Source organism: Nicotiana tabacum, chromosome 7 (assembly GCF_000715075.1).
Source record: "Nicotiana tabacum cultivar K326 chromosome 7, ASM71507v2, whole genome shotgun sequence".
Classification (NCBI taxonomy): Eukaryota; Viridiplantae; Streptophyta; class Magnoliopsida; order Solanales; family Solanaceae; genus Nicotiana; species Nicotiana tabacum.
The window spans coordinates 138,017,620-138,033,319 of record NC_134086.1 but is presented as its reverse complement, the minus strand read 5'-3'; the positions used below and the strand labels follow the sequence as shown (position 1 = coordinate 138,033,319).

The 15,700-nt window shown below is 37.5% G+C and overlaps 3 protein-coding genes across 3 annotated transcripts; all 3 read right to left on the bottom strand.

Moving 5' to 3' along the window:
• Positions 1-1,842: 1,842 nt before the first annotated feature.
• Positions 1,843-2,721, bottom strand: LOC107797878 (uncharacterized). Its single transcript, XM_016620798.2, has 2 exons — positions 2,371-2,721; positions 1,843-2,289 (listed from the first exon to the last, which is right to left on the bottom strand). Exons 1-2 carry the CDS (start codon positions 2,597-2,599, stop codon positions 2,003-2,005), a joined length of 516 nt encoding a protein of 171 aa, XP_016476284.1. The 5' UTR covers positions 2,600-2,721; the 3' UTR covers positions 1,843-2,002.
• Positions 2,722-4,024: 1,303 nt separating this feature from the next.
• On the bottom strand, positions 4,025-4,576 carry LOC107797879 (uncharacterized). The gene has a single exon (XM_016620799.2). The coding sequence runs from the start codon at positions 4,574-4,576 to the stop codon at positions 4,025-4,027; it is 552 nt and encodes a 183-aa protein (XP_016476285.2).
• Positions 4,577-10,854: 6,278 nt separating this feature from the next.
• On the bottom strand, positions 10,855-11,796 carry LOC107805748 (uncharacterized). The gene has a single exon (XM_016629820.2). It carries the CDS (start codon positions 11,691-11,693, stop codon positions 11,175-11,177), a length of 519 nt encoding a protein of 172 aa, XP_016485306.1. The 5' UTR covers positions 11,694-11,796; the 3' UTR covers positions 10,855-11,174.
• Between the last annotated feature and the right edge of the window lie 3,904 nt (positions 11,797-15,700).

The window sequence follows — 15,700 nt, the reverse complement described above, 5'->3', positions numbered from 1 at the left end:
TTGAATTATATTGTTGTTGTTGGTTATAGTTATTGTTGTTGGGTTGTTGATGACCCTTAGTGGTTTTTGGAATGTATAAAACTAGGTAAATGCTGCCCGTTTTATTTTAGAATCGAGTTATTGTTTGAGATACGTGATATACTAGTGCCATCTAAGTTGTACATGTATTTCTTTATTATAGGGTTGGTGCGCTAGTTGTCATAAGCTTGTTATTGTGTTGCATTGACGACTTGAGGTATGTTAAGGCTATCCCTTCTTTCCTTTAGTCATGATCTATATGATATAAGCGAAACGAGCAAATGTGCAACTTTCATAAATGATTTTATTCATAGAATTACTAGGGTTGCCTATGTTCTTGATTACCCATGTGTCATATTATTATATTATTTATTCATGTGTCTCAGAAATATATAAGTTGATAAAGTTTATCATAATATTCATCGAAGGCATAATGATCTTATGACATTCCGAGAGATCTTATTGACTTACTTCAGTATGCATTGCATTCATTTATACATGCACATTGACCCGTGACCAGATGACGTTATATACGCGTATATTATGTGTATATGGGGTATAGGGAAAGGTTATGTCGTTATATACACACCACCACCCGATCAGTTGGTATACATTGATGATTTTGCCCACAGAGGCCGGGATGATATGATAGGATGCCCTCAGAGGCTTGATTATGTTATGTACGCGTATACCTATGCATGATATCACATTTACATGCATATGCATGACATTATAAATGTTTTATGATTCACAGAGGTATTCAAACTTACAGGTTGAGTACTTTACTCAATATTTCCTTTATCTATTTCATTACACCTAATTCAATGAAACAACTTTTTCTGGCCCAAATGTTTTTTTTCCTAATCCCTTATATTTCACAGCATTTTCTGTTTCATTACACCTAATTAAATGAATTTAGCTAAGAGCATTAAAAGCAAAATACATAGTTTACCCATCGACCTTGCAGCGAAATTCCTGTTACATACGTCTCGTTCACGGAAAATCTTTTACACACTCAACTTTTCAAAAGTGTGGCTAAAACATCACTTTTGTGCATTACCAATTTTTCAAAGTCACCCTAATAGGCTCGTGACACGTGTCATTGACTTTAAAAAGGAAAAAATTATTAGAAATTACGATTAAAACCCATCTTCCCATTTTCTATCTTAAGCATCATTGTCGCTGTCACCATGGTTGTTTGTGAGAAAGTTTCCAACAATATCAAAATTCAACCACACTATCTAAACAACTAGCCGAAAATAATCGAGCAATAAATTGAGTTCAACAACCCAATAATCAACAAGACTTAATTGAATTTTCAAACTTTTTTCATTATTCCAACAATGGTGGATTCTAGATTTTTTTCACCAAACCTTCAATACTACTGTTAAAGCTTTTAAATCTACCACAAATAAATAGTTTTCACAATATTTAGACAATAAAACCAACAAAACCCGCTCAAATTTAGATCTAAAATTTTATGTTCTTTCAAAAATTCTATTTGGGAAAGAAGATAAGGGAGAGGGTGATCTGAAGAAGAAGACCAAAGGGAGGCAGAGGGGTTCCTGTGGGGAGGGGAGACAAAAAATGAGATTTTTTACGAGTTTCATGTGCTTTTTTTTGTGTGTGTTTACGCAAGTGATATCTGGCCAAAAGTTGTAGTATGTCTTAGACACTTTTGAAAGGTTGATTGCGTAGAAGGTTCCCATAAAGGAGAGGTGTGTACCAGGAATTTCGCTGCAAGATTGATGGGTAAACTATGTATTTTGCCGAGCGTTAAACAATTTTATCATATTCTGTGGCGTCAAATTTATTTGTCAAAAATAAAATCAAACAAACATTCAGTACCCATTCTGAACTACATTACCTGATCACATTTGACTTAGTTGATACTATGTAAAACATAAAACCTGAATGACCTTTTTCTAGAGTAAAACTCTGCTGAGTTCTAGTCAACACAAAGATTTCTACATAGTAAGAGCAATTACATGTCAAACTCAGTGGATAAGAGACTGTACATCACCAGATCCACTATTTTCCCCTTGTGGTAGCCATATTTTCTCAATATGCCCTCTTTTATGAACCCAGCCTTCTCCAACACCCTTTGGGATGCCTTATTCTCAACATCAGCTAATGCCTGAAGCCTTACTATTTCAGGAAAGTCATTGTACACTTGAGGGATTGTCATTTTGATAGCATTTGTAGCAATCCCCTGCCCCCAATATTCAACTGCAATAGCATATCCTATGTCACCTCGGCTTCTATCATCACCTGATTCAGGGAATCGGAATTAGTTGGGCCAGTGAATTTCGGATACTGAATGCATAAATAAGAAGGAAAAAATAAGTTCACCTGATCCAGGAAATACTGATACAAACCCGATCGAGCGGTCATCGATGCATATTGATCGACGCCAGGGGTGAGGTATACACACTTCCTTGATGAAGGTCAATGCCTCTTCTTTCGAGGTCAAAGTCTTCCATCGGATGGTCCGAGTTACTCGATCGTCGCCTGCCCATAACATCATATCATCAACGTCTGTTAACTTAAATGGACGCAGACTAATTCTTGAGGAGTCCATATCTATTTTCCAGTATAGCAGATCTCTCAGTAACAATAATTGGAGCTTTTATGGATTCTTGGTTGCTCAACATAAATGGAGTAGTACCTACCTTTACGAATTGTTAGTCAAAGAGTAGGGGTTTTAAAATGTGGCAATGGGTAGTGGGACATCATTTGTTTTTGCATGTGAAATCAAGGGCCTTATTTCACTATCTACCGCGCCCTTTCACTTTTACTTATCCACTATATAAAAATGTATTTTCACTTTTACTTGTCCATTGTACTAAATCAAGAAAAAATATATTTTATCCTTATCATTAATTACTTATTCTCTAAATCATTTTTCAAGACTTGTGAAATTACTATCATTATTACAGGTAAAATTGTAAAATGTATATTTTATTTATTGTTTCTTAAGGGGGTGAAAAGTCCAACGTGGATAGCTAAAAGTGAATGGAGGGAATATGTATTTTTTGCGGTGATACTTTCAAAGATTCTTATCATGAGATATTTAATACCACAAATTTTAAAAATCTTTCTCCTTCTTAAGTTTTGTGAAATAGGTTCACATAAAATGAATTGGGTGGAACAGTATTTTTGAAGTTCAAGGGCACTTTCGTCTGTTTATATTCAGTTTAATTGATAAATACAACGTAGCAACATTATTCCAATTTATGGTATATGTTTCCCAGGATATACAGTAGTTAAGAGTTACTCTATAGCTATCCTCTCTGGGTTTATCTAAATGCAGAAGAGTAAGAGGGGAGAAAGTCAAAAGACGACCTAATAATGACATTTTTAAGATTGATCTGTTGCTATTCCTAGAACCTTATACTCGTTAGCCAACAAGTCGCAGTGAATTCTACTAGAAAATCATAGGTTGCATAATTGAAAGGGTGATCCAAAAGCTGCATTCTAAAACTTCAAAAGTAGGGGTAGAGCCAGGAATTCTAATTAAGAAGATTAGAAAAATACAAGAATGTACTCACGTCTCAAAATTCGAACTTTCCACCAAAAAAACAACTTCGGGTCTTGATCAAGCGGCACCAATGTACCATGACTAAGATAAATGAAAAAGTGAAGGAAACACTTTACTTGCGCATCAACAACAATAACAACAACAACAACAATAACATACTCAGTGCGATCACACATGTAGCGTCCGGGGAGGATGGGGCATACGCATACCTTACTCGTACCTTGTGTGAGATAGAGAGGTTGTTTCAGATAGACCCTACTCAGCCCAGGAAAAATATTATCATAATAGGTTTAAAAAATACAAGAGTAAAAGAAAGAAAGGGCAGACCAGTGCACGAAGCTCCCATTGCACGCGAGGTCCGGGGAAGGGCCGGACCACAAGGTTCTATCGTACGCAGCCTTACCCTGCATTTCTGCAAGGGGCGGTTTTCACTACCTGAAGATAGAGTTAAAAAGTACTTGAAATTCATGGGCTTGGAGGGATGTTATCTGTGGATAAAAAAGTGTAAACAGCATCAACCACCACAATTTCATTTCCATTGATCTGGACTTGATGTGTTATTGATCCTTGGTAGACAAATCCAGCCTTCTCCAATACCCTATGAGAAGCCTTGTTTTCCAAAAGAACAAATGCTTGAAGCTTTACTATTTCAGGAAAGTGATTGAACACTTGAGGTATTGCCATTTTGAGTGCCTTTGTCGCAATCCCCTTTCCCCAATACTCAGCTGCTATAGCATATCCTATATCTGCAACACCTTCATTCTTGTTGCCATCGACACCTGATCTTCCTGGATTTATCACCCATAAGAATCCAATCGATCGATCATCTATACATATCGATACACGCCAAGGGTAAGGGATACACACTTCCTTAATGAAACTCAAGGCTTCTTCTTTTGAGGTCAAAGTCTTCCATCGAGTGGTACGAGTTACTCGATCATCACTACCCCATATCATCACATCATCAACATCCGTCGCGCTGAATGGACGCAAACTAATTCTTGAAGAGTACTCCATTGACATGATACGACAACGACAACAAACCTAGTGTAATTCCACAAGTAAGATCTGAGGAGGATAGTATGTACGCAGACCTTACCTCTATTTTGTGAATGTAGGGAGACGGTTTACGATACAAAAAGAGGCAAGTAGCAACATTTCATTGACATGATGCTTCAACTATATATTCCTAATTAAAAAGCTTAATTTGGAGCTTTAGTGCACTAATAAATGTAACTAGGCATATATAAATGGAGAGATCCTTGTTTTCGGGACTGTGTTAGTAAGCAACTGTTGCGGAAGCCAAATGTATATAGTGTGAATAAGTCACAACTACTATACCAAAAATTATGACAGCCACCAAATAATAAATAAGACAATAAAACAACAATAAAGGGAACACCAGAATTTACGAGGTTCGGCTAATTTTGCCTACTCCTCGGACACAACCAATATTTTATTTCACTCCAAAAATACAAGTGAAATAATACTAAAGAGAGAAGATACAAATGCCTTAAACAGATGAGAAGGCAAATGAGAGGTGTATTTAAATCCTAAACATTAAGCCTTCTTTTATAGGGGAAAAGTTTCCCACCAACTCCTTAACCCACCGATGTGGGATGGAAATTTGACATAATTCAACAAATCTCCACCTTGGCAAAATTCCACATCTTCAATTTTCTCTCGGTAACAAATTTTGGTTGTGTCTTCATCTTCAATCTTCAGTGTTCAACAATGTTGATCAAATCCAAACAATGTTGAAACTTGACCGCAGTCACCACCTTTGTCAGCATATCAGCAGGATTCTCCGTAGTATGAATTTTCTTCATCGTGACTCCACCTTCTTCTATGATTTCTCGTACAAAATGATACCGAACATCAATGTGCTTCGTCCTTGCATGATAAACTTGGTTCTTCGCTAATTGAATAGCACTTTGACTATCACAAAAAATTGTGATACCTTTTTGTTCAACACCAAGCTCCTTTAGCAATCCTTGAAGCCAAATTGCCTCCTTCACAGCCTCTGTAATAGCCATGTACTCTGCCTCTGTTGTAGACAAAGCAACTGTTGACTGCAAAGTAGACTTCCAACTAACTGGTGCCTTTGCAAAAGTAAACACATAACCAGTAGTTGATCTTCGTTTGTCCAGATCACCCGCAAAATCTGAGTCACAATATCCAACTACAGACTGATTGTCTTCCTGCTCAAAAACTAACCCGACATCTACAGTATTATGAATATACCGTAGAATCCACTTCACAGCTTGCCAATGCTCCTTCCCTGGATTGTGCATATATCTGCTAATAACTCCAACAGCTTGTGAAATGTCAGGCCTTGTGCAAACCATTGCATACATCAAGCTACCAACAGCATTTGCGTATGGTACCTTTGACATATACTTTCGTTCAACTTCATCCATTGGCGACATAGTAGTACTTAGCTTAAAATGGGAAGCAAGTGGAGTACTAACTGGCTTAGTCTTGTCATCTATGCCAAAGCGTTGAAGTACTCTCTTCAAATATTCCTTTTGAGATAAACAGAGTTTCTTTGAACGTCTATCTCTAATTATCTCCATGCCAAGAATTTTCTTTGCCTCACCCAAATCCTTCATCTCGAACTCCTTCTTCAGTTGAATCTTCAACTTATCAATTTCTTCCAAATTCTTGGAAGCTATCAACATATCATCAACATATAGGAGAAGATATACAAAGGAACCATCTTTAAGCTTGTGCAAATACACACAATGATCGTATTTGCTTCTCTTGTACCCTTGCCGCAACATAAACTCGTCAAATCGCTTGTACCATTGTCTAGAAGATTGTTTCAATCCGAACAACGATTTTTCAAGTTTGCACACCATATTTTCTTTTCCAGCAACTTTGAATCCTTCTGGCTGAGTCATGTAGATTTCCTCCTCCAAGTTTCCATGTAAAAACGCAGTTTTTACATCCATCTGAACTAGTTCCAAATCTAATTGTGCTACCAAAGCCAACATAATTCTAATGGAGGAATGTTTTACAACTGGAGAAAACACTTCATTGTAATCAATTCCCTCCTTTTGAGCATATCCTTTGGCCACCAATCTTGCTTTGTAGCGAACATCTACTTGGTTAGGAAATCTTTCCTTCTTTGCAAATACCCATTTGCACCCAATTGCTTTCTTTCCCTTCGGGAGATTGGCCAATCTCCATGTATGATTCTGATGAAGGGACTGTATTTCATCATTCATGGCAATCCTCCACTTATGTTCTTCTGAACTTTGGACAGCGTCTTTATAAGTAGTAGGAACATCATCAGCTACAATTGAGGTTGCACAAGCAACCGTCTCTATGAGACGAACAGGTTTCGTTATTGTTCTTTTTGGCCTGCTGGTTGCTATTGATTCAAGTTGTTGTTGAGGTTCCTGAGTTGGAATCTCCTCTACTGGCTCTCCTTCCAGAGGGTAATCTTCATTTGTTTCCTCATCTGCTTCTTGTGTAGGAAAAATAAATTTTCCCTCAAACTCCACCTGCTTAGAAGCACCTTTATTTTGTTTGGTGTCTTTTGTTACCTTATTTACCATAGCAGATTCATCAAAGGTAACATCTCTGCTGAATATTACTTTCTTTGTCATAGGACACCATAAGCGATATCCTTTGACTCCAGAAGTAATTCCCATAAAAATAGCCTTCTTTGCCCTTGGATCCAATTTTGACTCCGTCACATGATAATATGCAGTTGAGCCAAACACGTGCAAAGAGTTATAATCTACAGCAGGTTTTCCGTACCATTTTTCAAATGGTGTCTTGCCATCAATAGCAGCAGATGGTAGACGATTAATGAGGTGGCATGCATATGTAATTGCCTCAGCCCAAAATTCTTTGCCCAAGCCAGCATTGGACAACATACACCGTACCTTCTCCAGCAAGGTCCGGTTCATACGTTCTGCCACTCCATTCTGTTGTGGTGTATGTCTAACAGTGAAGTGTCGGACGATGCCATCATTTTCACAGACCTTATTGAAATGATCATTTTTGTATTCACCTCCATTGTCTGTGCGAATACACTTGATTCTCCTGCCTGTCTGATTCTCCACCATCGTCTTCCATTTGAGAAAAATTCCCAACACTTCATCTTTGCTCTTCATTGTATACACCCATACTCTTCGGGAAAAATCATCAACAAAGGTTACAAAATAGTGCTTCCCACCCAATGAAGGTGTTTTGGAAGGACCCCAAACATCAGAGTGTACATAATCCAAAATGCCTTTAGTATTATGGATCGCTGTACCAAATTTAACCCTTGTCTGTTTCCCTTTAACACAATGCTCACAAAACTCCAAGTTGCAAGCCTTGACTCCTTTTAACAATCCTTGATCTGATAGAGTTTTCAAGGATTTTCCTCCAGCATGTCCCAAGCGCATGTGCCATAGCTTGGTTGCTTCTGCCTCTTTGTCGTCACTGGATGTTACTGTCGCTGTCCCAATAACTGTACTGCCACAATAGCGGTACATATTATTATTCTTCCGATTAGCCTTCATTACCACTAGTGCACCGGAACATACTCTCATCACTCCATTTTCTGCAATGATTTTAAACCCTTTTGATTCCAGGGCTCCCACAGAGATGAGATTCTTCTTCAAATCCGATACATATCGAACATCTGTTAATGTTTTGATCATTCCATCATGGTTCCTTAATCGTATTGAACCAATTCCATATGAGGTAAGAGGGTTGTTATCCGCTGTGTGGACGATTCCATATTCTCCTTCTTGAAATTCCACGAACCAGTCCCTGTTGGGACACATATGATAGCTACAAGCCGAGTCCATCAACCATATGTCTGATGATGTTGATGACTCTGTTGTAACTAATGAGAAATCTGAATCATCACAATCAGCTACATTTGAATCCATAATGGCCTTTCCATTGTTATGTTTGGCCTTATTCTTCAACTTCGGACAGTCTTTCTTCCAGTGCCCTTTTTCTCGACAAAAGGCACATTCATCTTTGCTGGGTCTGGATCTTGACTTGGATCTTCCCTTCTTTGTCCTCGTTTGACTTTGAGGACGACCCCTCACAAATAGTGCTTCTCCTTCTCCGCCCTTCTGTTTTTCTCGCTTTCTTTGTTCATAGCTGTACAAAGCCGAACAAACTTCTCTAAGAGAAACTTCGTCATTTCCATGGAGTAGAGTAGTTTCAAGGTGCTCGTACTCATCAGGAAGTGACGCCAACAACATCAAGGCCAAGTCACCATCATCATAAGTTGTATCCATATTTTACAAATCTGTGACCAACTTATTGAAACTGGTGATATGTTCATTCATCGTGGTACCAGGAACATAGGTGAAGTGAAACAGTCTCTTCTTCATGTACAATTTATTTTGACTGTTTTTCTTCAAAAATTTATCCTCCAGTTCTTTCCATAATTTACTTGCAGAAGTTTCCTTTGTGTATGGATATTTCTGCTCTCTAGCAAGGTAGGATCGAATGGTACCGCAAGCAACACGGTTGATAATTCTCCAATCTTCTTCTCCAATAACATCTGGTTTCTTTTCTTCAATGGCCAGATCTAGCCCTTGTTGAAAAAGGACATCTAGAACCTCGCCTTGCCACATCCCAAAATGTCCGGACCCGTCAAAAATTTCTACCGCAAATTTCGCATTTGACACAATTCTTGTCATAAGCGAAGATGTCAATGATGACGTATTGTTGACACTTGATGTAGATTCTTCTTGTTTATTGTCTCCCATATTTGACACAAATATTATTTAATAACTGACGACACAAATCAAGATTATTTCCTTTCTGATGTAGAAGATCAGACTAAGCTGCAACTACAGAGCATACTCAGACAGAACCTTGACTCAGTTACCAAGATAAATCTTTTCTGATGTGGAAGATCAGACTATGCTGCAACCACAGAGCATACTTAGACAGTACCTTGGCTCTGATACCAATTGTTGCGGAAGCCAAATGTATATAGTGTGAATAAGTCACAACTACTATACCAAAAATTATGACAGCCACCAAATAATAAATAAGACAATAAAACAACAATAAAGGGAACACCAGAATTTACGAGGTTCGGCTAATTTTGCCTACTCCTCGGACACAACCAATATTTTATTTCACTCCAAAAATACAAGTGAAATAATACTAAAGAGAGAAGATACAAATGCCTTAAACATATGAGAAGGCAAATGAGAGGTGTATTTAAATCCTAAACATTAAGCCTTCTTTTATAGGGGAAAAGTTTCCCACCAACTCCTTAACCCACCGATGTGGGATGGAAATTTGACATAATTCAACAGCAACTTGGTAGTAATTAAAAGAGCCATTATGGTTGTAATTCCACAGAATATTATCAACTTGTGGCAAAGTTTGTGTTTTATATATTTATAGAGAATGTATATCCTATTCTGGATGATATATTATTACATATAAAGAGCAAAAAGGAAGTAAACAGAAAAGATGCCTCCCAAGAGGAATCTCTATATGAAAAGTATTTTACAAAGTCCTTATTAGACGCTGCATTCTGTCTCTTTCACGTGGCTCAACATTAGAGTCTCTGTCTTTTGGTTTAGAGATAAGTTAACATAGGGATTAGTAATAAATTAATATGTATGTATTCATAATGCAAATTGTGTAATGTATTGATTATTATATTTTATTGGATGCTTGGTTGGATGTATTAAAAATAAGTATACAGTGTATTTATAAATATTTATTTACCTTAAAAAGATATATTTACTATTGCGAGAATTAATTTTGTAATCTAATGTTTAAAACTATATATTGTTAATACCCAGTACCCTCATTCTTATTAATCCACCTTACTCGGCTGGTTATGCTTTTAGATATTTGATGTGATACTTTGAAACTAAGGGTTGATTGGTTTTGGAAAAGGAAAAAAATCTTTCTTCATACCCCACCACTCCCCCACCCCCCTCTTTTACCATACCCCCTATTTCACATGTACGAGAGCAAATATGCTCCTGGTCGTATAGTATAGGGTATCGTTGATCCAAACTAATTCATATAGGTGCACTTTTTGGCTAGGAAAGCAATCAACCAGTTCAACATGAATCAACCAGTCTATCTGGCAGTTCCTCCTCCTCTTGTTGAGACCAGGATGCTGGCGGACAAAGATGAGCCTCTTCTTTAAAGCTCGTTGTACACTATGCTCGTAGGAAGTTAGTCGAGCTTGTCAATCATAATATGCTTTAGGAGGCATCAGTGGCATGTAATAGTATGGAACAAATTTAGCATACTTCAAATAAAATTTCCAGTTTCTCAAAAAAAATAAAATAATATAAATCAATGCAACAGGAGAAGATCACATTAATACCACATCAACACAATAATTTCATTTCAAGATAATCACAGATAACATTTGATAGGGGTCTTTCCATTTAATTTTCATCTTTTCTTTTTCATTGGCACCTATAGTCACTATTACACTATTCAAAGTCTTGTATAAAAAAAAATAAGAAAAAATTACAACAGACTTGTTCATGAAGAGAACAAAAGAAAGGGGCTCAAGAAGATCAGCCCGATGCATTAAGCTTCTGTTATGCATAGAGTTCTGGAAAAAGCCGGACCACAAGGGGTTCAAGAAGATGATCTTGCAATTTTATGGATCTGAAGGTATAGGATCAGTGGAAAGTAAACTGTAAAGTACAACATCCTTAATTTCCCCTTTAAAGTAAAAATATTTTCTGAACATGCCCTCCTTAACAAATCCAGCCTTCTCCAACACCCTATGGGATGCTTTATTGTTAGCATCAGATAATGCTTGCAACCTTACTATTTCAGGAAAGTCATTGAAAATCAGAGGGATTGCCATCTTCACAGCCTTAGGAGTGATCCCTTGTCCCCAATACTCAGCTGCCAAAGCATATCCTATCTCGGCTCGACATCTGTCATCACCAGATCCAGGGCGCGCCACCACGATTCCAATCGAACGGTCATCGATGCATATGGATCGACGCCAAGGAATGGTAGATTTTTCAATGAAGGTCAATGCATCTTCTTGTGAAGTCAAAGTAGTGAAATGGATTGACTTGGTTACTCGATCATCTCCTCCCCATAATAGTAGATCATCAACATCTGATGATCTATATGGACGGAGAGTGATTCTTGATGATTCCATATAAGACTGTAGCTGCTGCTAATTTCTACTAGATTGCTGTTATCTGAAAAACTTGGTTCTACTCGCATTATATAACAAAAGAGTAACTTAGTATTGTTAAAAACGTAAGGACATAGTTTAATTTAAGGGAGCATGACAAAGAGGATAAGACAAGTCAAAAAAGCTACTTTCTTGGCAGCATGTGATATACATAATTGGACCATACACGGCTCCAGTATGGCTTAGTGGTGGTGATCGAACCAAAAAAAATCACACATTGGTGATATTGTTTGTGCTCGAGAAAAACAAAATTGATCTAGTGTAAAAGGAGGCCGGACGTAGATCACATTGACTGAAAGCATAGGCAGAACTAGGTTTTGAAAGTGGTGGGGCACATAAGCAAACTACCCCATCCAACTTTTGTTCTTAAAGCTTCCAAGCAAAATATATGATTATTTTTAACATATATAAACTTAAATATAAAATTTTTTGCGGCTGGGTCAAGTGACCCCTCTGATAGGAGCAAACCTATTATTATATGTGAAAATAGACAAAACAAAAGAAAGAAAAATCAAAAAGAGATGAAAATATGATGTAAGCGCTTATTGCATCGACATTCTTGTGATGTAAGCGCTAACCTCGGCATTCTTATGATGTAAGTGCTTACATCGGCATTCTTATGATGTAAGTGCTTACCTCGGCAGGGCATTCAAATGCCTATAAATAGGGGTCTACATTTTTATTTGTAGATCATCCCAAAACTTCTTCTTTCTCTCTTCAAATAAGAAAGAGCTATTCTTTGTGTGGCCGTGGAGTAGACAAAAATTGTCGAACCACGTAAATCTTGCCTTGTCTTGTCTTGTGCAATTTATTGTTTTTCTCTCTTAAATATTTTTTTTTCCTTCTATTAGCTTGACAAGCTTCCTAACAACTGGTATCAGAGCACTGACAGTGTATTTCTAGTAAAAAAGTACAGTATTGGTGCAGGTACTATTCACAAGAATAATGCGACACTATTGATCATCGTTACTATCACAAGCACTATTCACATAAATTCTTTTTGTGAAAAATGGCATCGGAAGAAGGGAAGGTTAAGATTGACAAGTTCAATGGCAAAGATTTTGGATTCTGGAAAATACAAATAGAGAATATTTGTACCAAAAAAAATTACACTTACCTCTGACCGAGGTGAAACTGGAGACTATGGCCAAAGCGGATTGAGATCTATTAGATCGCCAAGCTCTTGGTGTGATTCGTTTGACGCTAACACGAAATGTGGCGTTTAACATCATTAACGAGAAGACCACTGCAGGCCTGATGAAGACGTTATCAAATATGTACGAGAAGCCATTTGCTTCAAATAAAGTCTATTTGATGCATCGATTGTTTAACTTAAAGATGACAGAAGGTGGATCAGTCACGGAACATATCAATGAGTTTAATATAATATTAACTTAGTTGAGTTCTGTTAATATAACAATTGATGATGAAATCAGGGCGTTGATTCTACTATCATCTCTACCGGAGAGTTGGTCTGCAACAGTAACTGCAGTTAGCAGTTCATCAGGAAGTACCAAACTCAAATTGAATGATATTAGAGACTTGGTTCTAAGTGAAAATATTCGCCGAAGAGAATCAAGTGATTCCCCAGGATCTGCTTTTAGTACTGAAAGCAGGGGGAGAATCAACCAAAGAGGACAGAGTTATGGTCGTGGCAGATCAAAGTCAAGGAGAAAAGGTCAATCCAAAATTGCAAGGACATTACTTGTTGGAATTGCGATAAAAGTCACTACAGTAGCCAGTGTAGAGAACCAAAGAAGAAGAAGTAAGAAAATTCAGCAAATGTAATTGCTGAACAAGTTGGTGATGCACTAATTTCTTATGCAGACAGTCCAGTTGGACCTTGGATTCTGGACTCAGGTGCATCCTTTCACTCTACATCATGCAAAGAATTATTGCATAATTATATTGCTGGAAAATTTGGGAAAGTTTATTTAGCAGACGGCGAACCTCTCGACATTGCCGGAAAAAGTGAAGTTCATATAAAGACTTCACAAGGCACGCTATGGAAATTGCAAAATGTATGACATGTTCCTGGCCTCAAGAAAAATTTGATATCTATGGGTCAGATTGACGGTGAAGGATATACAACAACATTCAACAATGGATCGTGGAAGATAACCAAAGGGAATTTGGTTGTGGCACGAGGCTTCAAAAGGGGAACACTGCATGCAACTGCAATACAAAGAGATACTATAGCAACAGTTGATCATGGTCGTGATACGACATTGTGGCACTAGAGGCTCAGGCATATGAGTGAGAAGGGAATGAAGCTTTTGGTATCCAAAAAAGGTTGCCAAACCTAAAACATATTGAATTAAGTTTGTGCGAAGATTGCATTTATGGGAAACAAAAGAGAGTTCGTTTCTCAAAGGTGGGAAGGACGCCAAAGAAAGAGAAGCTGGAACTAGTGCATACAGATGTGTGGGGACTAGCTCTTGTAACTTCTCTAGGAGGGTCACGCTATTATGTCACCTTCATTGATGATTCCACAAGAAAGGTATGGGTTTATTTTCTGAAAAATAAATCTGATATGTTTGTTACCTTTAAAAGATGGAAGTTGAAGTTGAAAATCAGACAAGTCTAAAGCTAAAATGTCTAAAGTTTGACAATAGAGGAGAGTATGATAGCCAAGAGTTCAAAGCATTTTGCTCGGAGAATGGGATCAGAATGATCAAGACAGTTCCTGGAACACCGGAACAAAATGGTATTGCTGAGAGGATGAACATAACCATGAATGAACGAGCCAGAAGTATGAGAATACATTCTGGATTGCTGAAGTATTTTGGGCCAAGGCTGTTAACACGGTAGCTTACCTCATAAATAGGGGACCCTCTTTACCGCTGAATTTTGAAATTCTTGAGGAGGTATGGACAGGAAAGGAGGTAACTCTCTCACATCTAATTTTTTTTGTTTGTGTTGCTTATGTGCATGTAAACTCTAATGATAGAGATAAGCTTGATCCTAAAGCCAAGAAATGTTTCTTTATTGGCTATGGTGATGATAATTTTGGTTATCGGTTTTGGGATGATCAGAATAGAAAGATCCTAAGACACAGGAATGTCACGATTAAATGTGATGTACAAGGACAAGCTTGAAGTAGAACCAACCAGCACCAGCAAACAGATATCCGAAATAGTTGAGTTAGAAGAAATCTCAGAAAATGAAGTGGCTAGAAGGATTATAACTGATTCTGAAATTGAAAATGAAGAGCCAAAAGTCGAATTTGAAGAAGAACTAGAAGCCGAACCTGGATCAGAACCAGAAACGGAACCAGAGATAGAATCAAATACAGAACCAAATCTGGAATCAGAACCTGAATCAAATTCGGATTCTGTTACTCATGAACCTACATTGAGGAGATCTAAAAGAGTCACGAATGCTCCAGATAGGTTAACTCTCTCTCTTCACTATTTACTTTTAACTGATGCTGGAGAACTAGAGCATTTTATTGAAGCAATGCAGGTAATAGACTTTGATAAGTGGAAGCTAGCCATGAAAGAAAAGATGAGTTCTCTTCAAAAGAATAAAACATGGATACTTACGGAGTTACCAAAAGGAAAGAAGGCATTGCAAAACAAGTGGGTGTACAAAGTCAAGGACTAGCATAATGGTAAGAAGATATACAAAGCACAATTAGTAGTAAAAGGGTTTCAGCAGAAGGAGGGAATTGACTACACCGAGATCTTCTCTCCTATAGTCAAATTAACTACTATCAGGTTGGTGCTAAGTATCGTAGCTGCAGAAAATTTGCATTTGGAGCAGCTAGATGTTAAAACTGCTTTCTTGCATGGTGACCTTGAAGAAGACATCTACATGAAACAACTTGAAGCTTTTCAAGTTTTTGGTAAAGAAAACCTTGTGTGTAAGTTGAAGAAGAGTTTGTATGGTTTGAAACAAGCTCCTCGACAATGATACAAGAAATTTGATGGATTCATGCATAGAAATGGTTTCACATGATGTAAGAT

What these genes read in the sequence shown, in the direction of transcription:
- LOC107797878 (XM_016620798.2), bottom strand. Translation starts at nt 2,599, where the DNA reads ATGGACTCCTCAAGAATTAGTCTGCGTCCATTTAAGTTAACAGACGTT. An exon ending in ATCAGTATTTCCTGGATCAG is followed by an intron (nt 2,290 to 2,370) that starts GTGAACTTATTT and finishes TCCCTGAATCAG; the next exon opens with GTGATGATAGAAGCCGAGGT.
- LOC107797879 (XM_016620799.2), bottom strand. Translation starts at nt 4,576, where the DNA reads ATGGAGTACTCTTCAAGAATTAGTTTGCGTCCATTCAGCGCGACGGAT.
- LOC107805748 (XM_016629820.2), bottom strand. Translation starts at nt 11,693, where the DNA reads ATGGAATCATCAAGAATCACTCTCCGTCCATATAGATCATCAGATGTT.